Here is a 27,414-nt window from a genome sequence, read left to right on the forward strand (position 1 = left end):
ACAGTAGAGGGAATTAAAGCAGCATTCTACTACTAGTGACATGGCATCATTCAAGGGCTGTAAATGTACATCCAAGGTGAGCTGGGGACCAGTGGCTACTTCCAAGGTGGGTTACTGTGGGTTCAGATCTAATTACAGTGCTAATATGTTAAATACCTTTACTGGTGGCTGGGGGTGCAGGAGGTGCAGTGCTATAGGACATTAGATTCATTAGGCTCTGAGTTAATCAGCTGAAATCCCCAAGGTAGACAGGACACCATGCAGGTCAGTTTGTAGTAGAACCAAATTACACTCTGGGGGCTAATAGCTCGGATTGATCACAACCTTCCCCATGAATCTCCTTAATGAGAAACCATCACGAGATGAAAAAAACTGACAGAAGGGAAACCATAACAAATTTCTGGAACTGGAAGAAAAAAAAGAAGGCACATTCTTACAATGTTTACTCACTTGGCATTTATCTGCCTGTACGTCTCCTGTTAACCCGGCACTTGACAGAGTCATTAACCGAGTGCTTGCCTTTCTTGGGATGGGTCTTATTCTTGGATGGTTTCATTCTCCACTAAACTGTTTTGCTAGTCTGGGGAGCTGGAATGTGAAAGGGGCAGTGTGATGATCAGAAGGTAAGTGACAGGTCCTTTGCATGATTTAAAACTGAAGATGACACTTGAAAACCATGCTTTTCAGTTAACTTGAAACAAAGCAGAGAACAAAAACAAACAAGCACGTACTAAGGTTTTAAATTCCTGAATCTCTCAGTCTGTCAATGAGTTTCTAGGATAGCTGAGGTTGCATAGAAGGAACTTCTGAATCCAAGGAACCTAAGGAGACGCTTGCTCCAGATATTATCAGACCCCGCTTGAAGCAAAGCACCTCAGATGAGAACATTACAGAGGAGGTGTTCATGCCTTGGCCTCTCTCCAAAGCTCTAGATGTGCATATTCAACAACCCACTCAACATCCTCACTGAGATAAGGGACAACGCAAACTTAATCTGTCTGAAAAACAACTCTGGATTTATCACACAACTCAACACCTTTTTCCCCAGGTCCTCTCTATATCAGTAAATGACACCACCACTCCCCAGTCACTCAGTCTTCCTGTTTCCTTTCTGTGTCCTGCCCCACACACCTAGCTCTTCAGTGAATCCTGCTGGTACTGCCTTCAACACATACCCGTAGTCCGTCCACCTCTCCACACCCACTGTGGCCCATCCCAGTCTGGGTCCCACTTAGGAGGCAGCAGCTTCCCTGCTTCCACTCTGGCCACCCTACACAGTCCAGTCCCAAAACAACAGTCAGAGTGAACTTGATGAAATAGAAATCAGATCATGTTGCTTCTTTGCTCAAAACTCTGCAATGGTCAGAATAAAGTCCAAACTCTCTATCTGGGACTGCAAGGCCTGACCTCCTCCCTTCCTCCCACTCTGACCATGTCCCCTGCCATCTCTCCCCCTTCTTTCCAACCTTTCCATGCAGCTGTTTCCATATGGGGAGCAGGCTTTGCTCATATTCTTGCACAGCTGGCTCCTCATCATTTAGGTCTCAGCTCAAACGGTACCTTCTCATTGACAACACTCCTTGCACCTGTGAACACTACCTAGCTGTATTTACAGAGCATATCACTCTCTGAAATGATGCTATTTATTTATTTGCTTGCCCATTTTTAAAAAGTTGAATATACATGTTTGTGGGGTACAGAGTTGACTATCAGTATTTGTGTACAATATGTGATGATCAGTCAGGATAGTAGGCATACTCGTCACTACAAAATACACTCATTCTTTGTGTCCATTAAACAATTTCTCCCTAACCCCCCTACCCCTACTCCCTACCCCTTACTTGCCCATTTATCGCTACCCACTTCAGCAAAAGCTGCATGACGGCAGGTATGTTGCTTTTGTTCATTCTTGCATGCCTTGATCTAAGAACAGTGCTGGAACATATGAGTAGTAGATGCTTAATGAAAATGAGTGCATAAACATCTGAGATGTCAGCAGCCCTGATTAGAAATGATCTTACAGTAGTAGTTAGACTAATTAAATTGACTGGAAAGGAGAAACTTTGCTGGCATGTAAACATCAAGTCAAGTTCATTGCTTTTAGTCTTCTAGACTAGAGGTAGCGTTTCTTATATATTGCTCTTTTTAGGTTTCCAAGAGAAGTATCTACACATTGTTTTGTTGCTACAAGATTAAAAAACCTGTAGTTTCTATTCAAGCTTTTTTCTAAGATGTAAATAACCATGAAATACAGTTTATTTTTCCATAGCTCATGAAACAGCATGAGGAATTCAGTAAATTATTCAAGGTCTTTTGTACTGTTTTAGTCTCAATTCCTGTATTTTTTCTAGAAAAAAAACTACCTTGAAATAGTTAAGAAAAGAATAATACCAAATGCCCATTTAAAAAATATACAACTCTAGCTCAACCAAAAATTTGTACTGACTGCCTATTATGTACCAGATATATTTACTGAATTTAATAACACCAGGTGGTATTATTATTCCCATTTTGGATTAGGAAATTAAGGCTCAGCGAGGTTACTTATTCAAGGCTACAAGGCACAGGAGCTGGTCTCTGAAACCTCCAGCCTGATGCTGTTTTAACTCTTTCCTTCAGCTTGCTTTGCACTATATTAAATACTGGATCCTGATTTCTGCTCACTCCTGCAATGGAAAAAATTGGAGAAGCAGCACTGTGCAGGGGATAAAATGTGGGCTTGGAGGCAGGAGATGGGACACTGCTTCCAGCTGCCCCGCTTTTGTTTCCCCAAATGCTGTGTGATCGTTATCAAGTTCTCTCACCTCTTTGGGGAGTCAAAAGTGGGCATCTCCCTGAATGAGTGAGGAAGGTATGGCTTTGAAGGGAGTGGTGAAGGACGCTTCTCGTTGTCAGAGCCATGCTCCCACTTCTGCTCAAAACATCAGGGCCAACTAAGAGTGTGCATATCACCCTTCAGGCCAGCCCTCTTCTGAGCTCCAGGCTTGTGGATCCAGCTGCTTACTTGGTATCTGTCCATTTGTGCAACGGACATGCGAACTTTATGAAGACCCCAGTGGAATGCTGCCCTCACTGTCCACCACCCCAGCTCTCCCACAGACTGATTCCTGCTCAGGCCAGCCTGCACCAGTATGTGGCAATACCTACACCTAGTGGCTCTAGTAAACAACCTCAGCTCCACCCTTACTTCTCACTTTCCCCATTCCCTGCCCCTTATATCCATCTGTCAGCAAGTCCCGTCAGTTCTTGCAGCATACATCTTGAATATGTTCATGTCTCTCTCTCTAGCACCACTACTCTTTTCCCAGCCCTCCTCGTCTTTCACCTGAACCATGTAACAGCCTCCCTACTTTCTCACTCTTCCGTTCCTGTTGGCCTAGAATTCAGTTTTTATAAAGCAGCAAGATCATGCCACTTCTCTTGCTTAAAATTCCCCAGAGGCTCCCTGTGGCACTTCGTCTAACACCTCACATGGCTTAAACAGCCCTGCATGATTTCGTCCAGGTGTCTGAATCCTGGAGTCCACAGACCTCTAAGGGTTTCATGGATAGGATTCACGGGTTCTGTGATTTTGAATGGGAAAAAAAACACCTTATCTTTATATTCACAACCTCTTATTGAAATTTAGAATTCCACTGAGTTGTGCAGAAAATCTCAGTGGCATTAGCAGTACCTGTGAATTTGTCACCAATAGAAATCATAGATGTTTCGTATCACATTACAACTCTTGCAGATATCTTAAAATATTGCTACTTCAAAGTTAGCTATTAGATCTGCCACAAAACGTGTTAATAAAGAAGCACCTTATATTTTATATCACAACTGTCTTTTAAATATTTTGATAATTGTATTTTAATGTAATTGGCTTCCTTTGCATTCGTATGTGTTCATGCAATTAAAAACATAATTCTGTGAAGGAACACATAGGCTTCAACAGACTGCAAAAGGATCCACAACAGAAAAGTTTAAGCACCTAAAATCTAGCTCCTTTGATCTCGCATACAATGCTCCTCTGCAGTATTTCTTCCTGTTTCAGAAATACCAAACTAGTTCATGCCTCTGAGCCCATGGCTGTCCCCTCTGCCTGGAACTCTTCTACCCATGCTGGTTCCTTCTCATCGGTCATATCTCCACTCAAATGTCATACTCCATTTTTACTGCTCCTCTTGACTCTTTGGATATTCTTCCTTGGGCATGGTGCCCAGAATATCAGATTACCAGGTGAAGACATGCAGTATGTTATATGGGGGTGGGGGGAGCAACATTTTCTGTTTTGGTGGCATCACTCTCCGGGATTATGTTCAATGTTTGTATACCATTTTGCTACAAAACTCACAGTTGTCTCCAGAGAAGACATTCTTAAGGGATAAGGGGCAACAGCTAAAATGACATGAGTCATGATATCAGGGACTGGCATTTATAAAAGGGCAAGCAGGAGACTGGCTGGATAAACACAGTGGCTGTCTGTGGGAAAGCTCTCCTCCAACTGGGAGACACATAGACATTTTTAGCTTGAGTGATCCTGAGACATGTGCCCCAGGTGTCCCCCAGGGCAGAACCAAGCCAACCATGGCAGAACCCAAGTTAATAACTAGCCCAGTCTTTGTACATGTTCATAACTGAATCACTGCTCTCCCTTTAAGACTAGCAAATCATGGGGGGGGGGGGCGGGGGGAGAAGATATAACAACCACAATTACTTGAAGTTGATACGACAAACAAACAGAGGGGACATTGGTGGGGGGGAGGGGGGAGGGAGGAGGGAGGGAGGTATTGGTGATGGGCAACAATAATCAACCACATTGTATATCGACAAAATAAAATTAAAAAAAAAAAAAGACTAGCAAATCATGTTCACTGTCGTGGTACCCACAGAAGTATAATGTGGCCTTACGGAAGAGGGAATTTGTAGTGAAGTGTTGAGAGCTACTTAAGACATTTCTAGGGTGCAGGAGATACTTTTGGAAAATCTCTGTGGTCCCTTGTAGTTTACATAACTATCTTTCTAGATTGGGGTCCTTGACTTAGGGTGTAGTGCTTCAAAAACATCTGTGATCCCTTTGAAACTATATTTGAACACTGAATGTCTGTGCATTTTAGGGGTGAGAGTTCATGCTTTTACCAGATTCCCAAACATATGTGAGATGCAGAAAAGAGTAAGAAACACTGTTCTGAAGCATTTCCATAAACTATCTTTAGCTACTCCTTGGTCCAGTCTGACTTTCAGAAGTTTTATGAATTTAAGGTAGGAGGATTTGGTTGCCTTCCAAGAATCATCATTTCTCCTTAGATCTTGACCCCCCTCTCCCCCAAAAATAAAATATAAAAAATAAACGTAGGGCACAACATGTGAGATAAAAAATTAACTGTATAGTTTTAGATGACACCAGATAGCAAAATCAAGAAAACAACCAGATTAAATTAATGGGCTTAAAGGAAGAAAAGGGCTCTGACTGAACAAGGATGGCAAAAGTTCAGATAAAATATGAAAAATCAATGTACAGATGATTTCCATGAAGTAAGAGAGTAAAAAATGAACAGGGTTTCATCATATAAACTGAGATAGGGAGAAAGCCAAACTTTAAGAGGGGAAGAAACCATTGCTGGTTGTGACAAGAAATCTCTGTGCTATCACTTTCCTCATTTCTAAAATGGAGATGGTTCTACATACAGTAAAAAGCATTAAAGTGCTTAGGACAGTGGCACAGGTAAGGCCTCAGGAAATAACCAGGAATAGGAGGAGGGAGCAGGGGAGGAGGAGGAGGGGAGGAAGAAGGAGGAGGGGAAGGAGAGTACATTAAGGTAAACAGGAAATTGAGAAGGAATCAGAAGTAAAAAAGTATAGTCATAGCAAGGAAGGTTGTTACATAATTTTTCTATGAAATCTGAGACTAGACCTTGCAAACATTACGCTAAGTGAAGGAAGCCAACTGCTAAGGACCAGATACTGTAGCATTCCATTTATAGGAAATGTCCAAAATTCAGAGATTGAAAATAGATTAGTGGCTGCCTAGGGCTGGGGGCTGGGGACTGGGGGCTGGGAGTGGGGGTCAGGGAGGGGAAGATCAGAGAGTGAAGGCTGCGGTGTATGAGGTTTGTTTTTGGGGTGATGAAATGTTCTAAAATTGACTATGGTGATGGTTATACAACTCTGTGAATATACTACATGTCATTAGTTGTACGCTTTAAATGGTGAATTGTACGGTACATGAATTATATCTCAATAAAGCTGTTCAAAAAATCTGAGACTGAAAAACCTCTTGGTTAAAAAAAAAATCTGAAGTGTCCTGTAGATTTCCATAAAGAAACCCTCCCTCTTGCATAAATTCCCTTATGTAGGTACATCCTTTCACCTTGCCACATCTTCATGTAATAGGGTGATTTTTCAGATATATATCACGTATGTCTTACAAACAGCTGAAAATGCATATATTTTGATAAATGAATGACTTCTGGGTCTCAACATTAAAGTCATAGACTTTAAGCAGATGAGCCAGTGTTTTGAAAAGTATTAGAGCCATTTATTACTTCCATTTCTTATGCCTTTTCTCCCATCATCTATATACTGCAAAGAGCAAGCCTTTGCAAGTAGGCAAATTGTTAGCAAGGGTTGCATTATTTTCTAGGAAGGTGAATATTTTCCTTTCATCTCTCAATTTCTGCTTTTACTGATTCTTCCTAGATATAAATCCTTAAATGCCTACATATTCTATTTTACAACTTTCCTGCTGCTGCTGCTTGCCAGCATTTCATATAAGCTATATTAGCCATTTTTCCTCAGAGTCCTAAAAGGTTTTGAACCTCACTATTTATTCCAATGTTCTGTTGGAGCACTCCTGGAGGTGAAGCAATGATAAAATAATGAGTAGAAAATATTTCATTTTCTTCTAATCTGACCTCAGTCTTCACAAACAGATCTTTATACATTTTCATAAGTAGCACATCTCTTTTTCTGTATTCCAAACTAAAAGCTTCGAAAGCTTTTTTTCCCTCTCTCTCTCGTTATATAAGCACAAGATACCTTTCTGCTCACATATCCATCACAGTGAAAGTCTATCTCTCTAACTCTGTAATAATGGATTGCAAAGGAACAGTTTTGTCCCCAACAATCTCACAGGGTCCCTAACTCTTCAAGGGAGGCAGGCAGTGGTGAGCACGGCCCAGAAATATGGATTCGGGGAAAAATGGGGGAGGAAGGCAAAGCCTGAGGACCCGACAGGGGTCTTTTCTTATTTTTCGCCAAATCTGCTGCACCTGTCAAAAAAAGTGAAGCAAAGAACTGAGGCAATTACACACATAATTCAAGAGAAAAACCAGTGTTCTCCTTCATGGGTTGCAAAATGAGGTTTACCAATCTGCATGATCTCGATGATAGTATTTAAAGAAATTTACCTCACAGTGTGTACAGCCCCATTATGAGTGATTAATTTTCACTACCACTCATGAAAGGAGGGAGAAGGCTCTTAACTTTGAGTTTACCTGGTTTTCTTATAACATCTCTCCCTTAGGAGAAATCTCAGAAGAAATCGGTGACATAGTGACCCAGTGAAACGAAGACTCAAATACAGAGAAAGAGTAGATGAGAAGAAAAAAGAAAGGACATGTAAAGTTCCTGGGAAACTAAGAACGATTTTTCTGGCTTCTGATGGGGTGGTGTAGCCAAAAGCTTTGCTTCCCAAGTAGACTTGAGTACAAAGAGACACAGTGAAGAAATGCCATTCTACTATCCCAGAACTCAGTCTGGCACAGGTGGGGATTTTTTAAAAACAGATTATTTTTTAAAGCAGTTTTTGGTTCAAAGCAAAAAGGAATGTTAAGTACAGAGTTCCATATACTCCTAACTGCATGCACGCGCACACACACACACACGCACACGCACACGCACACAGAGAACCTTCCCTGCTACTACTGTATTAACAGCCCACGCCAGAGTGGTACAAGTGTCAGAGCTGATGAACCTACATTGACATGGCATTATTAACCAAAGTCCATAGCTTCCATTAGAGTTCACTCTCAGTGTTGTAATTCTATGGGTTTTGACAAATGTATAATGACACGTATCCTCCATTATAGTATCATACAAAGTAGTTTCACTGCTCTAAAAATCCTCTGCGCTCTGCCTATTCATCCTTCCCTCCCCCCAAAAGCTCCAGATTTAACAGACGAATTTAATGCCAAGAGAAAACCAGAGATTTACTCATAATTTTTTCATTCTCCCCTTTCTGAAGTACATTTAGTCCCTTGGAAAGGCTGGTATTGGTAAAGAAGCCCTCGGCTCTGTATGTGCACACGTGCATGTCAATGAGCAAGTGAAAGAAAGTACTTTTAGAGCCAGGAAGGAAGAAGCCACGTGCTATGGTTTGAATGTTTATGCCCCTCAAGTTCATATGTTGGAATCCTAACCCCAAAGGTGATAGTATTAGGAGGTGGGGCACGTGGGAGGCGATTAGGTCATGAGGGTGGAGTCCTCAGTACTGGGATAAGCGTCTGTTTAAAAGAGACCCCAGACAGCTAGTTTGCCCCTTCCAACATGTTAGGACCCAGAAGAGGGTCGTCACCAGAACCCAGCCACTCTGGCACCCTAAGCTCAGACTTCCAGCCTCCAGACTGTGAGAAATAAATTTATATTGTTTATAAGCCACCCAGTTTACAGAATTTTTTTATAGCAGCTTCAGTGGACTAGGACAGCAGGTATGGTGGAAAGAGTGGATTTTGGAGCCAGAGAGACCTGGATTCCTCTGCCTTCTCCACTTACTAGCCCTGAGGCTGAAAGTTTTTAAGATCTTTGAAGAGTGACTTAAGGAGGCCTTATCTACAAAATAATATCTTTGTTATTATAGGGATACCTGAGACATTGAAATAAGATGATTATATAAATTGTATAGCATGTAATATTTTCCCTTTACCTAGGAAATGGGTGAACATAATCTAAAAAGAAAAAAAACTTTGGGGTGTGAACATCTTAAAGATAAAAATGGATGGATTCAAAATAAATTAATTAATGCCACTGGATTGGAGTCAGGATCCGTGTCTATTCTGGTAAATGAAGTTCTTAGCACAAACGGGCATGGCCAGGTATTATTCAGTGATTAACGACCACTGACCTCCCGTTGCCTAACTGCAGATACTTCTCCACTCTGCTCATTTGTATACGATTGACCATTAGACAGCATTTAACCGTAATCACGTATTACTCACAATATTTCACAGTACTATTTGTTTAAAACTGTGTATGCTTTCATTGGTGTTAAAAGTCGGTTACTGACACAAAACTGAAGAGGCACGTGGAGGGCTGGCGGAAGCCCTCGATAAGGAGCGTTATATTCTGTAACTCTGCTTCTGAAATCTGCACCAGGGCTTTTGTAATTTGCATCTCCCTTCGGTTCAACCAGGCACCTACCTGTACCCTGCACAGGGCAGTTCCTGGGTGCACTTGTGCCTGATTTCAGCAGGACTTAGGAGAAAGATGGTTACCAGCTACAGTCATTTAGCGACGGTTCACTGCTCCTCCCAGATTCCCCTTTACAAAGCCTCCTGCCGGCAGCCCAGGGACACCACCTCCACCATCCCTAACTCCCATCGAATAACTTCTAGTTGCCTGCCTTTCAAAAAAGCGAACCCTTTGCCAGTCAACATTTGCTTTACTATTTTTTGTTATGTTTGGAGTTATCTGAAAGGGTCCAGAATCTTTCAAGATGATCTGCCCTGTTTTGTTGACTTCTTATTCTCGGCCCTAATGTGCTTAAGGAAAACCCGGCTGAGTATTCTCACATATATGAGACGACCTAAGGATGAATTAGTGAAGACTACAGACATTTTCTCTCTGCCCCCAAGAGGCTTGGAAAGGTATGTCACTCACAAAATGCAAGCATTTGTTAATTCTGGGTAGTGGATGCACACCTGTTTGTCATATTATACTTTGTGCTCCTCTGTATTTTTTAAAACACAGAATAATTAAAATAAAAAAGTTGTGTGAAATAATTTTTGGTGTTTTGTGTCTTTGTGTCTCTACTCGTAGAAGTCCTCAGATGGGGCGATGAATGGAGCAGCTACTGGGACCGAAAAAAGTCCTCCTGAGAATGTGGATTCTAATGTATATTTCAACCCTAGTTCATGGCAAGTATCAGCACAATTTAAAACAGCAGAACCTGGTCAGGTAACTCTTTTTATGCATGGAACTCAATTTTCCCTCCAAATTAACCCTTTACCAGCAGCGGATGGGCTGAAAACACAGGCATCAAGCAGTTAGCTCACTTCCATCTGAAACAGCCGTGTGAACACTTCGGTTGGCTTGCTTTTTTAATGAAGTGATTTTTAATGAAGCAAGCTGTGGATTTAATAGATACCTTAAAAACAGCTTCTTTGTAACTAAGCTTTAAGTAATGAAGCAACTGCCAAATTAACCACTAAAACCAAGAGAAAAATTCAAGACTGAACAATTTCTGGATCAAGCATTGCTGGGGTTCGGTCATCAGACATGTCCTCTGCTGGCACAAAACATGGCGCCACAGGTCCACGGGGAGGCAGGTGGCCTGATGGAAGGCTCACTCAGTGACCTTGTCAGAGGTCAAGGCAATGCTTGGCCAACACTAATGCACAGTCAAGTGCAAAGTGTTATAACCGCCATTATTCTCACCCCTGTCCATGCTGGTACACTATCTCTTGGAGGGTCATTTACCTTGTGATTTTGAATCAGCCATTTCAGCTCACTTATAATGTGGGGACAACAGGAAGGAGATCATTAAGTTTAGTCTGTAATACCCTAAAAGAAAGACATTGGTAAAAAGAAATGCACATAGTATTAGAGAGCTCCTAAAGGTGGGAGAAATCACCTAATCCTGGAATCTCAAATGTAAATGGTAGGCAGGTAATGTAAGACGGTGAAGAGGGCTGGGTGGGTATAAGCAAAAAGCAAGGTCTGTGAGAACTGGAGAGTGCACATCCCACCTAAAGGCACTCACACACCTGAATAAAAAATAAAGTACTGATCCAATAAAATACACCTCTCACATGCTATGATTATGGTCTAGCTACCTTACTGGGCTGCGCTCACAGGTTAGAACGAAGAGAGAAACTTGTCCTCTTTCCTATGAGGAATGGAATGGTGGTCCTCCCACCAGTGGATCTCCTTGAATCAGTTTATATCCCCTATGGTATAATTCCCTAATTACCCCAATGCTACAAGGGTTTGCTGATGACATGAATACTCCGAAACAAAAAGCCCATGTTTTTACTTAAATGAATAGTAAAAATCAAAACAAAACAAAACCCATTACAGTAAGAGTCCACCAATGTCTCCACCTAAGTCTTATATAATATGCAGGAGGGTACTTCAAAAAGTTCATGGAAAGATTCATATTATCTTTTAACTCTATTTTTCCACTAACTTTTTGAAGTACCCTCGTGTGTGTATAAATAAGTAAGTGAAGTTTTGCCTCTATTACATGGCTAGTGCCAAGGTATAAAAGTGGTTTCTCTGCAGCAGTTCAACCCTGCTCCCTGCTGTGTAGCTGGAGATTACACTAAATCCAGAGCACACTTTAAAACCATTTTCCTCCAGTGGCTTAAAAAAAAAATTTCTTAAATAAAAAAGTCTGAAAAAATCTAATCCTAGCTTTATATCCCATTATTCTGAGTAACTGATATGTGTGAAAACACTCTCAGTTTCATTTAGCTAAACCTCTGACTCACAGGGAACGGCTTTTTAATTGTTCATACAATTCTTATCAATCAGCTGGGTCTGTGTAAAGGAAATAGGATTAAGAAACCTAATCACTCCCTCTGTGAAAAACCACCATGTCTCCCTGATCAGCGGAAGATCAGATCCCAGAAAGCCTTTCCTCCAGATTTCCGCTATTTCCTGGCTGTTTTATTTTAATCACAGCACTGTTGGGCTGATCTATAACTTCATGAGTCTTCCAGGCAAGGGTGGATGTTACAGACACATTCACTAGAAACTGATGTCACAAGCATACTATTTGCACACAGTAAGATGGGCTTCCTTGGCAGACTGGTCACTCAGAAATGCAATAATGGCAATAGGCTGGAGTCGAGGCACGCATTTTAGGGAACAAATCATGGTATTTTTATTGGTATTTTACCCTTCATTGTAAAAGAATGGTATCAGCGTTTAATTTATAGAGAGAAATGAGGAAAACGAAAGATGAGCAGGAAGGAGACCATAAAACTACCCAGGCTGATCATTCAGTGAATCCTTTTATGGTTAGTGGATATCTATTTACTATGTTCTACTGTGTCGTTATTCTTGGGGACAATTCATCTTATAAATTGCCACTGGGTACACTTTTCATCATCAACAAAAAATATGTAGACTTCATGAGAGAAGTGCTAGCAGTGGAGGTATACAATGTGTGTGTGTTGTATCTACTCTTTCTTTTTTGCTATGCATATTTTGAATGTTTTCCTTTCAAGCTTTGCATGATTACACACAGACCTTATGAGATTTGTATTAGCTAGACTATGGCAGAAATTCATCCACATTTGACTAAACTAGATGATTGCAATGTAGCTCTCTTGGGTTGAAACTAGCTCTTGTTATACTGGCTTACATTGCACCAAGAAAATATTTAGGTTATAAAATTTGCAATGCACCAGCCAAAAAAGACTAAAAGACAGTCTGGCCATAGGTGGGTAGGCAAGGTAGTTAAGTAGGTAGATAGGCGCTCTGGTCTAAATGTTAGTACACTCTAAAGCTCATGTGGAAGTTTGGTCCTCAATGTGGCAATGTTGAGACATGGGGCCTTTAGGAGGTGACTGGATTAATTGATTAATCCATTTGTGGATTAAGGGATTAATAGGTTAATGGATGGGTGAGTTATCACGAGAGGAGCCACTGGTGGCTTTGGAAAGAGAACAAGTGAGTATGTGCTCTTGCTCAGCCCTCACCATGTGATACTTCACAGCACCTCGGGACTCTGCCAAGAGTCCCCACCAAGAAGGCCCTCACCAGATGTGCACCCTCAACCTTGGCCTTTCCAGCCTGCAAAACTGTAAGAAATACACTGTTTCAGGTATTCTGTTATAAGCAACAGAAAACAAACTAATACAATAAGTAAGCAGAGAGATACACACACACACACACACATGAAATCAAGTTATCGAGGTATAAATTACAAACCGTACTATGTACCCATTTTAAGTGTAGAATGTATTTTTTTCCTGTACGAGAAGTTTTAGCCTTATAGAGACCACAAGATGTCATGGAGAACTACTTGCTCACCCTCTTCCTCAGTGAAGCTCAGAGAAAAGGAGTCAAACTACGCAGATGGTCACGTGGGTGATCAGTCGCAAAGTGGGGAGAGGATGCCCAGTGTGGAGATTCCAGTAAAAATCAGCCCATTGATTTGGCCATTATGAGTAAGAAACTCACTCTTGGAGGTGAGGGGGCGGGAGACTTTATGTAGCAGCCTGTGTATAAACCACAGCCCTCGGTTCCTGCCCAGTTAGAAATACACATCCAGATGCTGGCTGCAGATGAAGAAGTGCCTTAGGAACAGTGGTGGACGAAGGCTTATGTTCAATGAAAAAATGAGAGGGTTTACTGAAGTCTGCGGTGTTCAAGTAATTGCAACCAATGTTAGCATCTAGATGTTGACAAATAAAATTTATAAAGGACTTTTTAAACTGCTTCCTCTAGCAACAAGAGCTGTTACTGTCACATCGATTTTGAAATTAAATGTTATGGGACTTCTTTCTTGCTTTAATGAGAAGGCAGATCCAACTGGTAAACAAAGTAATGATTACAACAATTAAAAGAGTAAGAATGATAAAGTAACAACACTCCTAATCCTTAACCCAAGTATGCAGGTTTTGCTGATTTACTGAAAAAAGAAGCATGTTTATTTTGAGGTGAAAATATTGAGACACATGTTCACTATGAATAAATCTGCCCTTCAGTAAGAGGGAAAAAGCCAATTACTAATGTCATTTGTTTAAAAATCTTCCCACACCTGGTTCTCATTTGTCCTGCAGCTGAAAAACCAAAGACAACTTTTTATTGCTTGTGGTCAAACAGCAAGTTCATTTCACCATGGGATGATCAAACGGCCAATCTCCACCAGCCTGAGAAGGTTTGCCTTTCACTTTCAACTTGTTCAATCATCATTAACTCTGAAAATTGTCACATTCCATTTGTGCAATGAAAATTTCACCACCGGTGACCGTTTGGGTAAAGTTTTTGTAGGTGAGGCCCTAAATCTTGCACAGCACCTCACACGTTCTCAAGTTCATTTGCCTTGTTTCCTGATTTAATGACAGTTGCCTAAGATCCTGGAGTCAGTCTGTGACCTGACATTGGCAACTTCGAAGAACATTCTGTGTGGGGGTACATGTTACCCTCTCTAGGATTGAAAGTGCTCACTGGGTGACTGGACACATGAATGTTGTCTGAGAAAAACTAAGGTATGTGCACATGCACACACATGTGCACACACACACACACACACATACCCCCCCGCCCCCCACCCCCTCCTTTGCTATATATTATGTGTACATACACTGGGATTTTTACTAAACAAAAGTACGTCTTATTTACTGGGGAGATACTAGTGAAGAAGACCACTGGACAGAGCCCATTTAAAAGCAGTGTTTCCTCTCTTTGGAAGCCAGCTGCCCCGGAGAGGCTGCAATATCAGATTGGGGAGGTTCCAAAAAGTTTCTGGAAAGGAGAAATATACTTCTTTTTTGGGGGGCCGACCCTGTGGCGCACTCAGGAGAGTGCGGCGCTGGGAGCGCAGCAGCGCTCCTGCCGCGGGTTCGGATCCTATATAAGGATGGCTGGTGTGCTCACTGGCTGAGCGCGGTGCGGCCGGTCACAAAAAGGCAAAAAAAAAAAAGAAATATACTTCTTTTTACTTTTGGCATTGGGCTACAGAAATCTTCCTCTCCTTTGTTTATTGTTTAATAATATTTCCCCCTCTGCAGAGAAGTTGTGAAATGTTAAATACCAATGAATTGCAATGGGCCGAATTCCTGACAGGCACTCTAAAAATATGAGTTTCTGAAAATGGATATAAAGTGGCAAGATGATGAAACAAGAGGTCACTTGATCCAGCATTGTAAGAAAAGTATAGAGTCTACTGGGGCAAGTCAAATTTTGTGCCATTTGGCAAGTATATTATGGCTGAAATAGGCCCTGGTTACAGGTCCTGATTAAATTTTCAAGGTCAAAACCAAGAGAATGTAAACAGAGCTCTCCAGAGCCTTAAGTACCTAGGCATTACACACTTATTAAAATAGTCTCCAAGAAGGTCTTCTTGATTTCTAACTATAGTTTTAATTACAGGGTTTCACTGGGTTAGCTGCTGAAATAAGGAGAAGGTTATCAGCAAGTCTGGATTATAGATACAATGTCTTGGCCCCTTTCAGCTTGCTCTGGCTCATAATATATTAGAATATTTATTGTTGCCAATATACAATTTTTAATTGACTAGTAGAAATTGGGGGCAGGAGAGAAGGCAGAAATAGTCTAATAATTTTTTTCCAATTCCTTTTGCTAATACCAAACCAGACCGTGGGTCTAAGGAAGAATCATGTGCCTCCAAAAACATGAAAGAAAATGTCCTGCCATTTCAATGGCTGGATTGACAGCACCACCCTTTAAGAAGAGATTCCAATAGGTTATCTGCTGAAAAAAGTTTGTTCATAATTTCTCAGGAGAGATATCTTTATTCAAACACCTGCATGTGTGCTCTGTATTCTTCTTAGTGTTTTATAAATATTAGCTCTTTTAATCTTTACAATAATTCTAAGAGGTGAAGTAATTTACCCAAGGTCACAGAACTATTCAAACCCAGGAAGTCTGGGTCTATATCCATTAGAACAGGCAGCTATATTTTTTCATGAAGACCTCTCAGGATATGCAACCCAAATGCCCATTTATCTGTTGCTTCAAGTTGGGCAGATGGTGTGGAAAGAGAAAAGTGTTTGATCTCTTTGTTCTATTTCGCAGGGACTGAAAAACAGAGATCAAGTCTCTAAACTTCTCCTTTCTCCCTCCCTTTCTTCTACTTTCTTGTCTCCACCATTGTGGAGGTCACCCTTCTTCTTCTGGCTCATGAGTGAGCTAGCAAGCTGTTCCCCTCCCTTTTTCAGATACAGGCAGACAGACAGACACACACACACTCACACACACACACTGTCACACTCACACAGAGCTATTACTGTGCTTCAATAAAGCTGTGCAGGGCTTGTGATCCGGGCATAAAACCAGACATCATTTGCTCATTAGAGCTAAGTTTTCAGGACGTGCCCCACTTACTGACCTCCACTAACGGCCTGGGTTTGCGCTCGACTGCAAACCTGAAGTGGCAGAGTTCACAGTAGCTGGTGTTTGAGGATGACAGCCAGTGCTCCAGGCAGCTCCGATGAATTGTCCCCAAGGTCCCTGTACATTCACATGGAGAGAGCAGGTCCTCTTGGCTGCTGCCCTCATGGCAGATCCTGCACATCGGCCGGTCATTGAAGGGGCTGCAAGAGAAGGGGGGCACCTACTGGTCACTGGGCTGGAAACCACTGCCGTGTGGATGGCCCTCTAGCCATGTTCCTGTGGGCCCTCCCCACAGAACAGACACCTGCTTTAAGAACCTTCAGCTCTACATTTGACCTTGGCCATGGGCCCAGTGGTCCTTGGGCACTCCAGAGCACTCAGGCCATCTGCTTTTTACCAATACGAAGAAATAGAGTGGCCAAAATCAAGGTAGCCAGGTGTGGACTAGGGTCCAAAGTGAGTGAAAACGAGCAATGTGTTATTTTTGCCTTGAACGTAGATACAGTTTAGATAAACTACCAATCAACAGAGCAGAAATTGTTTTGAAATGACACCAATTATAGTTCCTAGACAAACTGCATCTGTTGAACCAGGCCAGGACTCCTTTGTGTGCCCAGAGGTTCCTTTCATTTCTTCTTTCAATAGAGCAGGAGAATGAGAGGAAGGCAGTTAACAGGCAACCGACCCCAAAGCCGCCACATAGAACTGCGGCCTGAGCCAGGGCACAAGGCTGAGTGCCGATGGTCCTCTGAGCTTTCGTAGGATGTTCTCTGGGATGCCAAAGACACTAAACTGAAAGCGAGTAGTGACTATGTCCTGCTGAGGTGACCTCAGCCTAGAGTTCTGCCTTTAATTGGAAAAGCCACTCCTGCACATTTTGTTAAGGCAGCGTAGTATAGTTGGTGGATCATGGTGTAGGCTCCAGGATCCAGCAGACTGGGCTCCAACCCAGCTCTGCTGCTCACCAGCCAGCTAACTTTGGGCAAATAACTTCAGCTCCCTATACTTTAGTCTCCTCATCCTTAAAATGGGCACAAAGAATGGTGCCTTCCTCATACAGTGACTGTGGATGAGAAAAGACAGTTCAGGTTAGAAGCTTAGAATAGGGACGAGCACACAATAAATGCCTAGTTAAAGCTGCTGTTGTCACTAGTGGAAAAACTCAGGCCAAGGGAAATCAAATAACATCACATTATCACATAAGTCAGTGGCCAATGGAAGGAGCAAACTAAGATGGCCTCACTTGTCCATAGGTACTCTGTCCTGGGAGAGGACCATCCCTCTCTGACCAATGGGTGCTGATGCTGCTTGTGCTGTTCTTCACTGGGCATTACATTTTAAAATATGTCATCGTGACATGTGACAACCTGCCCTCCACTGCCTCTCTCCATGTCCCCCAAAGATGACGGTGACCCAGCCCATGCTCATCACTTTCTTTAGCACCATCTCTGGTCCAAATGGAAACACCATGGAAACACTGCTGCTTCCCAAAGGCCTTTCTGGGAATGATACTGGGAAGGAGTGAAGGCTAAAAACAGGTTAAAAGAGGAAAGGATCCCCATCCCACTTGTCCAAAAAAAACTCACTTGTGCTCGGGAGCAGGAAAAGAAAGTTGACAGAGTTGACATTTTTCTCCACGATTCCTGCCTCCTCCATTCCCATTGTGCCAGTGCATGTAAAAATCTGAAGCCTTCTGGTTTACATGCTGACAAACATGCATACATGGGCTCTCAGGTCTCAGTCATTTCAACCGCAGCCTGCTCTCCCTGATCAAACAAGGAGATTGATGCCTGCAAGGGTGACCAGTGTACATCCAGTCACCCAGTCTCAAGTCACAGGGAACCAATGATGCTCACTGCCACATCATGTTCTGAGTCATCCTGATGCAGGCACGTGTGTCTGCGGGCCTGTGTCTGCACCACAGAGGTTGACTGAATCGCTCAGACCAAGGTAAGCAGTCAAGGTATCAATGACTCGTCCTAAGTTTGGGGGTCAGAAGTGACAGCACTGACACTAGGGGGGGCAAGTCCAGTGCTGATATACATTTTCCATCCTTAGGTCAAAAGTCCTACTTCCCCATTCTGGTAAAAAGCTGTAGAAGCCAGGGAGCACCTATCAGCCTGGCAGCCTGTAGCTCCCAATCCGCCACCAGACAACAACAGCACAAGAGGGGACAAAGTGCTGGCCTGGATAAGTGGCCTTCGAGCTGCTCAGAGCCTTCACCCTTGCTTCACTTCAACACAGGGGCAGACCCAGGAGGTTTTAACAACAGCACTTCATAGGGCAGGATGTGTGAAGGGTTGGGGATGGGGACCATGGAGGCAGAGGAGGGGGCAACAAGAGAGACCCCCAAGCGGTGAGAAGGAACTCGCCCAGGAAGTAGCCCTAGTCAGTGCTTCCATCAGGCAGTGCTGAGAAGCATGCACACCAGGAACGTCACTTCAGAAGTTTTGTCCACAAATCCAATCACTTTGGCTCAGACACCTGAAATCAGGTGCCTTTGTCATTCTATTCTAACAAAGGGCTACCTTTGTTAGCTCCTGGAGACAACAAGAATGTAATTACCATAGCAATGTCAAAATAACAAATGTAAAGCAAGACTACATATCTTGTGGGGTCTTTCCTGTCTGGCTCTCTGCAAGTGTAACTTTAAGTGGAAAACTCGACACCGTGAATGTTAGCTTTACACCCTATTGCTATAGAAACGGCAATGACAGAACTCATGTAGTCTTTTTTTTCCAGCACCTCCTCTCACCTGACACAAAGACCTGAGCACTAATTACATTCTCTTTAGCATTTTCCATCTTTCAAAGAGTTCTCCGGATCAGTTACAGATTCATTTATTTTAATTGTGGTACTACCTCTGGGTGGCAAGAGTCCGCACTACTGTTGACAGCAGCTGCCCGTCCTTGGCTGAAACTTGCATGACATACTGTGGCTGCCCATTCACTAGGCTGCCACAATCCTCCACGCTCTTCACCACGGGTGCAGCCGAGCTGGTGCAATCTGGCAGGACTTCGGGCAGGTGACTGCAGCGGCTGGTTGTCATGGTAACAGACAGCAATTACTCTGCTAATGGCTTCCACATTCATACAGGATTTCCATCTAAGAGAGATCAGAAAACAGTTTACTTGGGCAGGGTGGTTAACAGAAAGCGACCAATTATGGGCCACCAACATCATTGTCATTATTTAATAGAAATAACACGGGTAGCCTCGATGTGGTGCATTATCTTGTTGCCATTTAATACAAGCGTGCGTGTGCACATGCGTGCACACACACAGCCCACAAGAAATGGTGGAGGTAGTTACAAGCAAGACAGCAAGCAAATCTGTGTGTACACTTAGGAGCCCTGCTTCCCACGAGGGGATGGAGTGATGGCTCTGAAGCCCAGATCTGTAGAGAAAATAGGCAGTTCTCCTGCTCTGTGCCGGAGAAGCAATAAGTCTTTGTTGACACTTTCTATAAGTTACTAGAATCATTATTAAAACCATTCACAACTATTTTTTCTTGTAAGCAATTTATTCTCCATGAAACTTCATTCTGAGATATTAAAATTAAGAAGAGAGAGAGAAAGAAGAGGAAAAAATGAATTTGGCCAGGTTTCATGTTCTAGGACAGGGAGTTACCAAACACAAATTGTTCTATTACTGTACCACCTTTCTGACTTTTGCCATATCTGTGTCGCATAACACAATTATCTACTTAATGTCATGAAAATTAACTTCCTTTAAAAACTTAACCTATTTTTTAGCTTTATCTTAAACAAAGTTATTCATGGAATGATGAGTTTGATGAGCTTGCTTTATTGTTTTTCTAATGGACAGCAGAATAAATACATTGGCATTGCTTTTTCGTTTGTCTGTGTGCTACCTAAAATCCAGGGGCACATGCATGATCCTAGGGAAACACATAGAAGAACATAAGAAAGTGATGAATAAGATCTCTATCAGTGATTTTAAAAAATCCATTATTAATAAAGTCCGTACCACTCTGACACATAAATAAATTGCCAGCAATTCTGTTCCCAATCTGTGTGGTGCCGACTTGGGTTGTGACCTCAAGTTCAAAGCACTCAGACGAACTGGAGTGAGGAAATGCATTGCATCCAATAATAGGTCAGCACTGATGCCTAAGAAAGAGGCTCTTACAGACACTTGGAGGGGAAATTCTTCCCAAAGGCGAGGTGACAGAGTTTCATGGTCCAGGGTGCCATATCACCAGCCTGCTCACCTCAAGCTCCTGAGCCTGACATGGCCTGGGTTCAGTGGCCAGCGGGAGGACTGGCTGACGGACTGAGCTCATGTCACTAACCGGTCTGGGTGGTCAAGGCCTCAAGTCTAAATAAATGAAAACCTTGTCTTCCCCCACCACCTCCCAAGCCCAAGAGGATTTCTGGAATTCCTTAAGGGCTTATTTCCTTCCAGATATTTGTCTCTACTTATTACATTTTACTTGATCCCTACAGGTCTGGAAAACAGGATCTTCCCAACTTCCAGAACAATGTCCACCACCTAGATGTCTCAGGGTGAGAATGCAGTGTTTCCAGATGAACTTGAGCTGACAGTTTTCCTCCCGACAAGCACATGTCAAGCAGACTTACTGTCTAAGACAGTAGGATGTGAACATCGTCCTTGCTGCTGAGGTGTCTGGCTGACCTCACTCCAGCAGCCTCCCTGACCGTTCTCCTTGGCTGCCATGAGTCATTCAGGGTCTGCATCTGCCCTCACCCAGCAGCCCTTGGGAAGCCAGCAGTGAAAGGGGAGGGAGAGGGCTGTGGACACAGTCCTCGTCTGAGGCCTGCCATGGGGACACAGGCAGGGGCTGCCCCTTTTTCCAGGCCACTGCCATGACCACCAATACTAAACTTTCAAGGAACACAAGCAGAGAGCTGGTAAATAAAATAGTTTTGTTATTTAAATAAGATCTGTTGCCTTTTTTTTTTTCCTTACATTGCAAAAGCAAGAAGTATATGTCATGGAAAGTATAGAAAAGAACAAAGAAAACAATGAAACCCACTCATCATCCACCACTTGGATAAATGTTTTGGGTGTATAGTTTTTTATTTTTTTGAAGAGTTAGCAGAGTGGAGTTGATTGGCAACTAGGGCCAGATAGTTTATTTATTTTTTGAAAAAACTGAGTTATAGTAGCTCTAAGGCCAAATAACAAGAGGATGTTAAAAGACCTCCCTCTTCAAAAACTGTGTATAACTCCCCTCCACTGGCCTGCCCATACAAAATCCCATTGACATGATTTTACATTCTCATAATGCCTAACAATCACAAAGTATAACTTCCTGGCACAGCTCTCTTGCTTCACAAGGCAGCCATAGATTAAGAGCCAGGGTGTGTTGGCAGGAAAAGCAGACACATTGACCTTCTTGCCGCATGGAATCATTATGTCTGGGTGCACTCTGAGAGTCTATGTTCAGGTTTTGCATAACTCCAGCTCACAGGGCCAATGCCCCCTCCCTACACTTGATGGAACTAAAAGGGGGTGGGGAGGGGTGCACACTTAGGGTTGTCAGTGGTTAGGCTACTCTTAGTGAAGGGCCTGTCACTCAGGCACGTAATGTCCCCAAATTTGCTTACCTTTAAACCTAGATTAAATCATCATCAAAGGAAGTAGTTCTAAGTATGATCTAAATCCACAATAAAATGCCCTTAAAAATATTCTTGAAGCTCATTTTATATCTGTAATTCCACTTCTGGATAATATACTTCATTTCACTTCTCTTCTCATGGGCAGATGGGATATTATCCACCCCTGATCAGTTTCTTCCATTTGCAGTGGGTGCCAGGCAATGAGTTCAGCGTAAAGGGACAAAAGGCACCTCTAGCTTGCCTTTTCCTACAAGCAAGTCCTGGCTCCTTCTCTGTACTATCTCAGCAGAACCTGGCACCCAAGGCCCTCTAAGCTCTCACTCAACTCAGGACCCAACTGAGATGATATTCCAGCCTAGCACTCCCTGAACAACGCACCAGCATGTCCATTGTACACCACACACCAGAATAACCTCGCGATACTAAGACTGGCATGCCAGTGATGAGTTCCAATAGTCCTAAAAAACCATGCCTTGAGTTAAAAACGGGGTGGGCATGAGCATCTTTGATCATGGTGGGAAAGGCTGAGTTGGTTCCAATCCCAGAAGAGTGGATCTAACCACTTACTCAGGTGGAGGAGGAGGGAAGGGAGAAATTTCTTCCCTGATCTCAGCGAAAGGGAAGCCCAGAGGCACAGATGCAGGCATGGGGCAGGCAGGAGTGGGCCTCGCTGGCTGCGTGCACCAATTGGCATGCATATGTTGCACCTGGGGCAGTGACAAATGGCCCACTGCATTTCCCTGTCTCGTTCAGCGCCACCTGAGAAAACAGCAGGCTGTTGCTGTGGATGCTAGAAAGAGCTGAGCTGTCAGTTTGCAGCCTAGCAATGGACTTATGCTGATCTTTCTACAAAATCTAGAGCACCATGTGACTGCTTCCTTATGGGAAGGTACTTCCCAGTCCACCCAGAATTGTTCTCTCTGAGATTTCTTAGGACAAAAACACAGTGCTGGAAGGGAGCGGTGTATGTGTAACCTTGAAACTGCAAACTGCACTGGTTGGACAGGTCCTTTGTTGGCCTGGCTGGACACTTTGTATCAATCCTCTCTTAGGCTAAGAATAAAACATGATTTGGCACTGGCCAAACTCAGCTGCACACAGTGGGAAGAGCGGAAGGAGGTGGACGAGAGGCAGACAGTGAGAACAGCGAACATGGGTGGCTAGCTAAATAAAAGCCTGATTAGAGAATTGTTAACATAAAAAGGCTTGTCTGTTAAACTGTGACCCCTGCAAAGGACAGAGTGCAGGTTTCACAGAAGCGGGAGACGCAGCCAGGCTGCAGCTAATTGGTGCTGCATTTCTGGTAAGTGATTTCCATGGGAACCCAGCTGGCATCATGAGGATGCGGCCACAGGCTGTAGGGGAGGGCAAGGAAAAAGCGCACTCTGATCACCTCTGCAGCCCCCGTGCCTTGGGACTCTGCACACCTCTGTGAGGAACATCAAGTTAGGGGAAAAGCTCTGTTCTTAGAGGCACAACACCCAAACCTGCCCTATGGCTTACCACTCACCAAGGTAAATCACTCAGCCTCTCAGACTTTCTTGAGATTTCCTGAATATTTAAAATTAGAGTAATAATACTTCCTGAGTCACCTCACTTGGTTGTTTGAGAGGCCTGAAACAAAATAATACATGTGAATGCACTTTGTAAGCTGGAATATGCCATGCACACAAAAGTCCACATTTTATTACCACGTTAACCTTTATTCCCACTCTGGGCTGCATCTTATTTTTGTCTTTTAAAACCATTGCTGCATATTGAATTGTGTCCCCCAAAGTCCATGTATTAGAAATTTAGCCCCCACTGTGACAGTGTTAAGAAATCCTATTATGGAAATTGAAAGGTGGGGTCTTGAAGAGGTGATTAGACTGTGAGGACCATGCCGTTGTAAATGAATTAATAAGTTGACGGTTTAGTGGTGGTCAGTGTGGTTCTGAGAGCTTCAAAAGGAGAACACATGAGGAACTCTCCCTCTCTCTCTGCTTCTGCCATCTGCCATGTGACACCCTTCTTTGCTGTGAAGAGTCACTACCCACCAACAAGGCTCTCACCAGATGTGTTCCCTGGACTTTGGACTTCTCAGCCCCTAAAACTGTAAGCAATAAATATTGTTTCTCTATAAATTACCCAGTTTCAGATATTTCTGTTATAAGCAACAAAAATGAACTAACACAACCACCTTCCTTAATGGCTGGTCAACATATACCAAAAGATGCACCTTTTGTATCCCACTTGAACTCTGACATTGTACCACACTGTCTCTTTGGCCTAGTAAGCACCGAGTGAGCCTTGCCCTTGCACACCCTCTTCTCATTTACCCTAGCTCCATCTCCTTCAGATCTGTAAGATGAAAACCTGCTATGATGTTGGAGATACTTGGGTCTATTTTGTTATAGCGGGTACCATTATCCTAACTAATTTAGTATGTGAAAAATACACTAGAAAATACAACACAAGCCACTCCTAAGTCCCTTTTCAGGGCTACTTGTATCAGAACTGTATTTTTAGTGTCAAGCCAATTTTAGTTTCTTGGATGCAGGTTGAAAACTCTATTATATTGGGAGAAATCTATTATACTGAGAGAAACCTATTATACTGGCTTCTCGATTTGGGTATAAAAATTACTCACAAGGCTTAAAGATGAAAACAAGAGCCTAAGAGTGTGAGCACCGGCTGGCACTAACCTGGTCATGAGCTGCCTAAGTGGCAGTCTCAGCAGGACCAAGCTTGGAGGGCAATCTGGAACAAGACTGGACCTCCAAAATCAGTCTTAATACCCTATTCCAGAAATGTTAAGAACTAGTAGCAAACTATAAAAATGATCCCTAAAACTAGTGAGAAGTTACTAATCAATGGACATAAAGTTTCAGTCATGCAAGATGAATAAGCTCTAGAGAGCTACTGTGCAACGTCGTAACTAAAGTCAACAATGACGTATTGTACACTTAAAAAATTAAGAGGGCAGATCTTGTGTTGAGTATTCTTACCACAATAAAATACAATTTAAAAAAAGAGGTGGGCTCCTCAGGTCCCAATATGCCCTGGAAGGATCCTGTGTCACCTCCACTACCAGAGTTAGTTAACAAAGAAAATCAAACAAGCAAATTCATTTTTTCATCATTCTTCCATTCATTCAAACACACTTTTTTCTTTTTTCTAGTTTTTGAGAACTTACTAGGTATTCCTAGAAAGTTTCTGGTGGTGCAGGGTCCAGTCATCCCAAATCCTACTTTTCATTTCCCAAGAAAAAGTGGAGGTCACCAAACAGTCTGCAGTATTCCTCAGGACTTCTCCAGGGCTGTAGAGCCGTGAGTACCTGGCACCTTTCCACTACCAATCGTGCCCTTGCTAATTCAGGGGAATCCACCTGATGCCCTAAGTTTGGAAGAATGAAACCGCAGAACTATGGAATGGCTAGAAGTCTTTCTGCTTCCACAGAGTTCCGCACTGTTAACACTGGTCCAGGATTCAGAAGCATGACCTTAGTTTTACATGAGTGAATCTGCTTCAGAAAGGATCTCTAAAATATCCCTAAGCCTTCTTCGAGGGGCTGCATGCTCAGGCTTCCTCTAATGAGACCAATGAATGGGTAATCCCAGTTGGTAGCTTGATTGAAATGGAAAAAAAATATTAATAGTGGCCTGTTCAGGAACTTTCCCCCGAGTTAGATTTTTAGACTTTGAATTCTATTAACAGTCTCTGAGAATGGGAACGCTCTTTGATAGAACATTTTCCTGGCTTTTCAGGCATGTTATAACCAGACAGTGCACTGCATAGCTGATGAACTGACTTCGAGGATCCTGAATGTTCAGAGAAAATGAGGGGGGGGGGGGTAGGAAATCACACAGTGACCTTCCTTTCCAATGAAAATGGAGCAATTGACTAATTCCAAAACCATTAACATGTAAAAGCGGCATATTTCTTCTGAGTCAGGACACAAAGGCTCTCCAAGGAGATTGTTGGGACATGATTACCAGCAACATTTAAGTTTTCAAAAACATGCCAAGGAGGCTATTCACTAAGACTATGTAGCGGCAAAGTAGCTGCTTCATTAAACTTAAATAGCCACGGCAGGGCTGTGCTTACAGACCCACGCTACCAAATTATACATTTCTTTTCCTGATGCTTCACTGACCTCATTATGTACAGCACAGAGTTTGTCATTCCAAATAAAGTGACCATCCAAGTCTTTATAAACATGTCCATCAGTCGCTTGATGGGTCCGCAGAGTGAAACACTGGCTGGCCTAATGAATTAAAAAAATATACTCCTCTTTTTGTTCTCTCATTATTTTCTGCTATGTGCTCATTGTCACACTTACAGAGAACAGTATGCAGGTGAAATGCCTGTTTCCAAGCATGAAGGAGGTTTTGATTTGAGGGTAATGGCATTTTCTTCAGGAATGTGTAAACACCAACTATGAACCACAGGGAGAAAAAAAACCAGACCAGCATACAGCAAGCTGGATCCGGAAAGAGTTACAAGAACACATGCCCAGTGTACTATCTTAAACTTATAATCACAGTTATTTATTATTTCCCATCCTTATTATTGTGATTTTCAGCCACAAGAAGTGTCAGAAGCATCAGACAAATCTTTTTTTCCTTTTTCATTTAAAATTTTTGTCTTCAGCCAGGTAAAATCCTCTACTTCTGCTGAAGGCAAATCAAGTAACAATTATCATATTTATACATATTTCTTCCCCTCAAGAAGTACTCATAAAATTAATTCAGATTTTGAAGGTTATCCAGTTTTCATTTAATTTTAATTATATAGATAAAAATGGCAATTAAAAATCCCACAACAACCCTGTGTGTTCAAGGCACAGTGACAGCTGAATTACACTTGTAAATAACAACTGGCTGCTGTACATGGAGCCCCACTGAGCTGGGAGGGGGTAGTGGGAGTGGGGCTGCACAGATGAGCTCTGGGGGCTTGAGAACAGTAAGAAACAAACAGAAACGTTTAAACAGCAAGTTAAAAAAAATCAAAGAGAGAGGGCAAAATAGAATGAGACATTCATGGGACATAACTCAGAGATAAAACATAAAAGTTTAGTCTTCAAATGATGTTCAGTGGGCCTAGTGCCAATCAAACAACTCCCTGTCCAGCATGAAAAGGAAAGGTATGGAGGGTACAGTGTGCTGGCCAGGAGATCTGATAATACAGGAGAAAATCATCTCAGCTACAATGACAGCTAAATATACTCTAAGAAGCCGAAGTTCCCAATTTGTCATTGGGCTGTAAACCTTTTCTATTGGCATCCCAGTGAATGCCTACCATTAAAAATGCTGATTTGGGATTCACTTCCAAATTGTACCTCACCTTCCTCTGCACAAGTAACCCAGTATAAGCTATACAGATGTGCTAATCCTTCACCTGAACCTCCCACAGCCTAAAATATAGCCAGCTGCCAAACTATTCTAAGCCAGGGTTTCTTGGGGCTTTCCTCTTCCTCGTGTCCTGAGACCACAGGGAGGTTGCAGTCTTGCCCTTTCACAGGGTAGTGTCCAAGCTCTGCA

The 27,414-nt window shown here is 42.7% G+C and overlaps 1 protein-coding gene across 3 annotated transcripts in view; it reads right to left on the reverse strand.

The window, feature by feature from the left end:
- Positions 1-27,414, reverse strand: part of MARCHF3 (membrane associated ring-CH-type finger 3) — a 145,025-nt gene that overhangs the window by 21,313 nt on the left and 96,298 nt on the right. For 2 of the 3 annotated variants that reach the window (XM_063087156.1, XM_063087158.1), the window contains exons 2-3: positions 19,149-19,392; positions 16,283-16,487 (exon numbers count right to left, since the gene is read on the reverse strand). In XM_063087156.1, coding sequence (XP_062943226.1) covers positions 16,283-16,487; positions 19,149-19,336 — 393 coding nt within the window. In that variant the 5' untranslated portion in view covers positions 19,337-19,392. Of the gene's footprint in view, positions 1-16,282; positions 16,488-19,148; positions 19,393-23,402; positions 23,474-27,414 lie in introns of those variants that run through there. The other variant, XM_063087157.1, reaches the window with a different exon arrangement.

Source organism: Cynocephalus volans, chromosome 2 (genome assembly GCF_027409185.1).
Source record: "Cynocephalus volans isolate mCynVol1 chromosome 2, mCynVol1.pri, whole genome shotgun sequence".
In the NCBI taxonomy this organism is placed as follows: Eukaryota; Metazoa; Chordata; class Mammalia; order Dermoptera; family Cynocephalidae; genus Cynocephalus; species Cynocephalus volans.